At 33.9% G+C, this 8,281-nt stretch overlaps 1 protein-coding gene across 1 annotated transcript; it reads right to left on the bottom strand.

Moving 5' to 3' along the window:
- Positions 1 to 2,315: 2,315 nt before the first annotated feature.
- LOC143022474 (serine/threonine-protein kinase Chk1-like) lies at positions 2,316 to 3,434 on the bottom strand. The gene is made up of 2 exons (XM_076180697.1): positions 3,186 to 3,434; positions 2,316 to 2,957 (listed from the first exon to the last, which is right to left on the bottom strand). Exons 1-2 carry the CDS (start codon positions 3,432 to 3,434, stop codon positions 2,316 to 2,318), a joined length of 891 nt encoding a protein of 296 aa, XP_076036812.1.
- Positions 3,435 to 8,281: the final 4,847 nt, after the last annotated feature.

Raw genomic sequence — 8,281 nt, 5'->3', positions numbered from 1 at the left:
ACACGACGATATCTCCCCTTCCCGTAAAATACAAGTATATAAACACACACACACACGCACACACACACATACACACATATATGTGAACGTGTACACATATAAGCACACACGACGATATCTCCCCTTCCCGTAAAATACAAGTATATAAATACACACACACGCACACACATACAAACACACATGTGAACGTGTACGCATATATACAAGTATATAAATACACACACACACATACATACGCACATACACACACACACATGTGAACGTGTACACATATAAGCACACACGACGATATGTCCCCTTCTTGTAAAATACAAGTATATAAATACACACACACACACACACACACACACACACACACACACACACACACACACACACACACTGATAATAGCAATGAGCTAGAGAGAGAGAGAGAGATAACGGGGGAAAATATAATAGTTCCAGTCTTCCTTGGCGTTTCACATTTTTCTTCAGTGTTTCACAAAAATAAAAAAATAAAATAAACGGAACCAACCAGATGACGTCAGAAGCTGCGCAGAACGGCTCAAACGGTTAGACCTGGTGTATATAGATCTTGGGCTTACCTAGCCTAGCTTCGTATCAGTTGCATGCGCGTGTATGCTAGTAGCAAGTGAGGAAATGAAACAAATCAACAACTGTTTGGTATTTCAAGTATAGGAAATGAAATGGAATTTATTTGTGTCTTGCTTTGATACTTGAAAAAAAGAAATCACTTAGCAAAGTGATTATCTTATCAAAGAAATAAAGATCAAACAGGATTTATGCTTTAATATTTGTATGAATTGAGGTGTAAATGACTTAATGGAGAATGAGGAAATTAGGAGTTTGTGGTATGGTGGGAACTGGAAAGAATCAGAATATTTGGAGGCAGTTTTGAAATGCAATTAATGTATACAAGTCTTACAAGAAGAATTTAGATTAATTCAATACCTGCATTGACTAAATAACAGTAACTAGATCGAATCATCAAAAATTCAAAGTGCAAGAGTTAAAGAGTGAGTAAAAGTGATTAAGAGAGCTAGTGTAAACTGAGCATTGAGAAAGAGAAGTTGAGAACTACATGCTAATGGACTAATCAAATAATCATATAAACAGGTTTAACCTATTAGGTTGCTATAACTAGATAAATATCAAGTAATGAAAATTACATAGTGACCTTGTACTGCTACCATAGAAGATCTGTATAGTACTAATCAGAACAGCAGAAAGTCAGAAATCTACTCATTTTATTCTGCAAAACTCTGCAAGTGGATCTTAAACAACTTAACAAGGATACTCAGTAATTTGCATCATATGGAAATCCATTAACTAAATTGACATGTTTGTATCAATTCACTACAATGATAACCTGTAAATTTGCATGTATCTTATTCTTCCCCCACCCATCCCCCTCCCCGCAAAATTAAAGGCTGATTTGTTTAAAAAAAATCATTTTTCATGCACATGAGTAATAAGTTACCCTACCAATAGTTTGAAGGAAATCGAACCTGCAAAAATATGGCTCTGGAAGTATAATAAATGGCTCTGGTGAAAAAAAATGAAAAATAGCTCTGGAATTTCCCCCCATATGTATATGTATATATATATATATATATATACACACATATATATATATATATATATATATATATATATATATATATATATATATGTATATATATATATATATGTATATATATATATATATATACATATATATGTGTGTGTGTGTGTGTGTGTGTGTGTGTGTGTGTGTGTGTGTGTGTGTGTGTGTGTGTGTGTGTGTGTGTGTGTGTGTATGTGTGTGTGTGTGTGTGTGTACTTACCTACATATTTACCTAGTTGTATTTTACGGGAAGGGGACCTAATGCTCGTGGAATCCCGCCTTTGTATCTCGCAGTGCGTGCGTGTGTATGTATACAGTATATGCAGTACATACATACATATTCATACATATTGAGTGAGAATATAACAAATGCATGTCATAAGTAACATGAAGAGATCTAATCGAATTAAGCTTAACCCTTTTGCTGGACAGGAGTTCTCCCCCTTGCTAAATGGAATCGTGTGGCGTCAGCCAGAATAAATGCAAAAGTTGTGATATGATCAAACGTGATATCGGCTTTGAAGATCCTGATTGGCGTCAAGAAATTTTATTCAGCTGAGGGAAACCTCGGAATAATTACGGTGTTAATGAATACACCTTTAACAGATGATGGTCACGCTGACAAGTGTTTCAGAATTATTTGTTGATGTTTCTTTTAGAATTTTACTCATGATTTAGTTCAGATGAGTTTTATGTGTATCCTTTTCGTTCAGCCTTGGAACCAATCGTTTTGCTCGATGTCTGAAAGTGTTGCTCTGTATTTTCGTTTTCGAGCAAGCATCTCTTTAACGAGACCAAAAGCATTCTTGGACAGGGATCTCCAAGGACTTCGGAGACGCATTTTTGAAGGTGAAGAGGACCAGATCGCAAAGTTGAAGTCTTCGGTCTGAGCGTCCTCCCAAGGCTTCTGACCAGTAAGAAGTCGGAAGAGGATGATTCCGCAAGACCAAACGTCAGCGGGCTCTCCTCTGTATCTTCCAGTAAATACTTCGGGTGCAATGTACCCTGATGTTCCACACACTTCCCACAAGTGCCTGTCCTTCCCGAACTCAACAGCCAGACCGAAGTCTCCGATTTTGAGGTCTTCGTTTGTGGACAAGAGAAGGTTTTCAGGTTTAAGGTCTCTGTGAGCCACTTGCTGGGAGTGAAGGTATTTGACCCCTGTAATCAACTGATTGAAGTAGAATTGAATTTTGCTCTCGTCCATTCCTCTTGGTTTAATTCTGTCTTCTAGTGTTCCTCCACTTACATATTCGAGATAAATGTAAACAAATTTTGTGTCCCTTTGCTCACCAAAGAAAGATACAATGTTCATGTGGTCTAGTCGTCTGTGGATACTAATTTCCCTGACCTGACATTTTTGACCACTCATTCTAATTGACTTTCTTGCACACTGTACTTCAGTTGTGGTATCTTTGACAAGATAAACAGAGCCAAACGAACCTCTGCCCAGCAACTTCAGTACTTCCACGTTTCTATGGTCTGAAATCTTAAGTTTCTTATTTTTCATTGAAATGTCTTCTTGAAATTTTCGTTTTTTCATCTTGTGTCTGTCGATTTCTTCAGTAACAATCTTTACGATTTTCAAGACACGCAAGATGTGTTCATTGGATTCTAGAAGAGTGTCTTCCATTTGTGCAGCTTCCAAGAAGACTTCGATCTCTTGGTTGTAATGTCTGAGGAGCACTTGTCGCTCCTGGTCGCTGCATCCACTCACAATGGCTCGAACTTTCCTTTCGAAGCCCGTGTCAAAATCCTGAGAAGTTCCTCGTGGCCCTGCGCCACCAGCTGCCCTTGATCCTGCAGCTGTTGTGTTTTTGAATTCCATCTCTTCGCCAAACGGTAAAGCCTAAAGAAATTTGAACAAAAATTACTTACCGTGAGAAGCCTTTAGAGAATCCAGGATATACATTACACCAATGAAGTCCTTCCGCCCATTTTCAAATAAGTTACATTATATCCACATGTGACTGTTATCATTTATAAAAGTGAAGACCATGTTTAGATGGCATTTACCAATCATGATACAGTAGATCAAGTAAGGATACGCTATTGACATAATATGAATATCTGCTCCCCTAATACCCTTTTGTGAGGTCCAAATGTGATCATAGAATGCATTATATAGACCAACATATTTATTTTTTTCTCACTGCAGAAGTCATTTAATAATTGTCATGTCTCAAGGAACTCCGACATAAAAATATATTTTTTAACTTAAACTTTACAGGATATAGATAATACAATTTTCTGATAATTGGCCCAAGCAAACCATAGTTTGCCCTATGTGCTTTGGGGACATGTTGGAACAGGTAACAGTCAGTGCTGGGAATCGAAGAAAAGTGCAGGATTCGAACTCACAACTAAGAGGGTGTGAGACCAGCACGCTTTCGATTGAGCTACCAGCAAAACATGAGCTCTACATTAAGATTAGTGATAATGCAAAACATAAGAAAGGAAGATGAAGGAAAAATTACAAGTATTCATTATTATTATTATTATCATTATTATTGTTATCATTATCATTATCATTATTATCATTGTTGTTGTTGTTGTTATTATTATTCTAATTATCATTATTATCATTATTATTATTATTATTATTATTATTATTATTATTACTATTATTATTATTATTATTATTATTATTATTATTATTATTATTATTATTATTATTATTATTATTATTATTATTATTATTATTATTATCATTATTATTATTATTATCATTATTATTATCATTATTATCATTGTTGTTGTTGTTGTTGTTGTTATTATTAATATTCTAATTATCATTATTATTATTATTATTATTATTATTATTATTATTGTTATTGTTATTATTATTATTATTATTATTATTATTATTATTATTATTATTATTATTATTATTATCATTATTATCATTATTATCATTATTATTATTACTATCATCATTATTATTGTTATTAGTATTATCATTATTATTATTATTATTATTATTATTATTATTATTATTATTATTATTATTATTATTATTATTATTATTATTTTATTATTATTATTATTATTATTATTATTATTATTATTATTATTATTATGGAAAAGGCTTACGACAGGGTAGACAGAAAGGCACTGTAGGAGGTTATGCGGATATACGGGATAAGAGGAAAGCTTCTGGGAGCTGTCAAGAGTTTTTATGAGAGTAGTAGAGCTTGTGTCAGGATTAGAAATGGAGAGAGTGAGTGGATGCGTTATGTCACCCTGGCTGTTCAACTTTACATGGATGGGGTGGTGCGAGAGGTGAATGCAAGGGTAGTGGGTCAGGGATTGGAGATGATTAAGGAAAATGGAGAAAAGTGGGAGGTGAGCCAGCTGTTGTTTGCGGACGACACTGCGCTTGTGGCGGGATCGGAGGAGGGGTTGAGGAAGCTGGTGACAGAGTTTGGGAGAGTGTGTGATAGAAGAAAGCTGAAGATAAATGTGGGTAAAAGTAAGGTGATGAGATGTACAAGGGGTGAAAGTGGCAGTAATCTGGAAATGAGCATTAAGGGAGAGCAACTGGAGGAAGTGGATAGTTTTAGATATTTGGGTGCAAATGTGGCAGGAAAGGGTGGAGTGAAGGTGGAGGTAGAATGTAGATTGAGAGAAGCAAGTAAATGCCTTGGTGGTTTAAAAAGTGTAATGAGGAATAGGAATCTGGGAATGGATGCTAAGAGGAGACTGTATGAAGGAGTGATTGTGCCAACAGCACTGTATGGAGCAGAAACATGGAACATGAGAGAGGAAGAGAGAAGGAACTTGAATGTGTTTGAGATGAAGTGTCTGAGAAGTATGATGGGGGTTACTAGGCTAGATAGAGTGAGAAATGAGGATGTGAGGAGGAGAACAGGGGTGGAGAGGGAGTTGGTAGATAGGGTTGATGAAAGAGTATTGGGATGGTTTGGACACATGGAAAGAATGAGTGAAGAAAGACTGGTAAAAGAGGCATGGAAGGCAGATGTGGAGGGAGTGAACATGAGGGGACGTCCTAGGATGAGGTGGATGGATGGGGTGAAGGGGGCTTTGGGGAAGAGGGGAATGTCGGTTGAGGAAGGACGGGAGAGGACAGAAGACAGAGGTGAATGGAGAATGGTTGTATATGGAAAATGTTGTGATGCATGAGGTGGATTGGACGGGGGAATGGGGGTGAGGTAGTGTGTGTGAGCAAAAAAATTTGACGCAGCCCGAAGAGATTTCTCCCCATCCTCTCCTTTATATGGGGGGACGGAGAGGGGGGGGGGTCGCCGATTTAATGAAGCGGCCTTGCTGTGGATGTGCTGTGTCCTGCGTCACTGCTTCTGACCCAGGGCAGTGGACAGGGTGCAGGGATGACCCGTCATCTAGGAGGTGCTAAGATGGGAGGGAGAGTGGAGGGGTGTGGAGTGTTTTCGGGGATGAAATGGGTGGGAATGTTTTTGTGCCTTCTCCTTTTTGGCTACCCCCCTGGTAAGGGAAAAAAAAAAGCCTTGGTATATGTATGTATGTATATATTATTATTATTATTATTATTATTATTATTATTATTATTATTATTATTATTATTATTATTATTATTATTATTATTATTATTATTATTATTATTATTATTATTATTATTATTATTGTGTATACATTGTGACGAATGTGGATAGGAGGTAAGGGAATACGGGCTGAGGGAAATACTTTTATTCCTGACTAGTTTCGCCTGAGTGGCTTCTTCAGAGGAACATAGTTTGAAGTCAAGTTGGTCAATATATATGGCAAAAGAAGGAACGTGGCAAAGTGTCAGGTTGGTCCCCCACTCGACCTCATCTGTCGGTGTGGCGGATTGTCACAGCGGGTGGACCAAGTATCCTCCTGTTGTTCGCGTGGCTGAAACGTCCGTCTGTTATTATTATTATTATTATTATCATTATTATCATTATTATCATTATTATCATTATCATTATCATTATTGATTATTATTATTATTATTATTATTATTATTATTATTATTATTATTATTATTATTGTTATTATTATTATTATTATTATTATTATCATTATCATTATTATTATTATTATTATTATTATTATTATTATTATTATTATTATTATTATTATTATTATTATTATTATTATTATTATTATTATTATTATTATTATTATTATTATTATTATTATTATTATTATTATTATTATTATTATTATTATTATTATCATTATTATTATTATTATTATCATTATTATTATTTTTGTTATTATTATTATTTTTATTATTATTATTATTATTATTAATATTATTATCATTATTATTATTATTATTATTATCACCGTTATTATTGTTATTATTATTATTATTATTATTATTATTATTATTATCACCGTTATTATTGTTATTATTATTATTATTATTATTATTATTATTATTATTATTGTTATTGTTATTATGATTATTATTATTATTATTTTATTATTATTATTATTATTATTATTATTATTATTATTATTATTATTATTATTATTATTATTATTATTATTATTATTATTATTATTATTATTATTATTATTATTATTATTATTGGTGTCGTTGTCGTCGTCATCGTCATCGTCATCATCATCATCATCATCATCATCATCATTGTTATTTTTACAACTACGACTACCACTACTTCTATTAATACTACTACTACTATCACTTTAATCACTTAAGATATTGATCACTAACCCTCACAGAAACTCAAGTTCGGCAGAAACCTAGAAAACGTGAGAACCCGAGTGAGAAACTCTGCCATACACTAGATACTCTCTGTGTCGTTCATTCTCTCTTTCACTCCCCTCTTCTTCGTATTTGCTCTTTCCCCTCTCTACCGCAATCTCTCCTACATTTCCTTCTTGAATCTAAATTTGTCCAGTTTGAATTCATTACTGCGAGTCCTACCCTGTTGTCTTAATATGATGACCTTGTTTGCGTCACCCATGTTAAAGCCTTTGATTCACTTGAACACCTCTATTAGATCACCTCGCCCTCTGCGTCTTTCTAGTGTAAATCAAGATGTATAAGCCTCTCTTCGTAAGGTAATTTTCTGAACCCATTTACGAGTATCAATTTGGTCATTCTCCTCTGTACTGATTCAAGTGATTATGTGTATATATACATGTGTATATAATGTGTGTTTATACACATGCATATATATACAAAACATTACGAAGGCGGAGCATGCCGACAGGAGACCTTTCGGTCCATATCTAGGTCGTATGCGAAAAAAAAAACATAATAATAATAAATTAATAAATAAAAACTATAATAATGTAAATAACAAATAAAGTATATAAATAAATGCATAGGTATAGTTAAATGATAAATAAACAGGTAAATAGTAAATAATAATAAACTGACATATAACTAATAACAAATGAGAATCAAACAGACAAATGATAACAAAACAAAAAAGAAATAATATAAAATAAATTATAATCATTACAGCACCATTTTGTCATACTGCTTGTGATATGTTCGGTCCATTCAAAATACGTGACGCAGTTAAGCGTAGAACGTTTGGTAAAGGCTTTGGTATTATCTTTAATTGCATGTCCACCCGAAGTATGTACATAGATCCGGTTGACGGGTATGATACACAGAGCCTGTTGCTGACTTTCAGGCGATTTGTATCAATTAGAGGTTACCCATGTAGT

The sequence above is a fragment of the Oratosquilla oratoria genome, unplaced genomic scaffold (genome assembly GCF_046742065.1).
Source record: "Oratosquilla oratoria isolate Oo_2021 unplaced genomic scaffold, ASM4674206v1 SCAFFOLD101, whole genome shotgun sequence".
Lineage (NCBI taxonomy): Eukaryota > Metazoa > Arthropoda > Malacostraca > Stomatopoda > Squillidae > Oratosquilla > Oratosquilla oratoria.
This window is presented reverse-complemented; position numbering and strand designations above follow the sequence as displayed.

Bases quoted from the DNA above. Each gene is read 5' to 3' on its own strand.
- LOC143022474 (XM_076180697.1), bottom strand. From the start codon at position 3,434: ATGGAATTCAAAAACACAACAGCTGCAGGATCAAGGGCAGCTGGTGGC. The intron at 2,958-3,185 runs GTAAAGATTGTT...CAAAAATGTCAG, and splicing joins TCTTGCGTGTCTTGAAAATC to GTCAGGGAAATTAGTATCCA.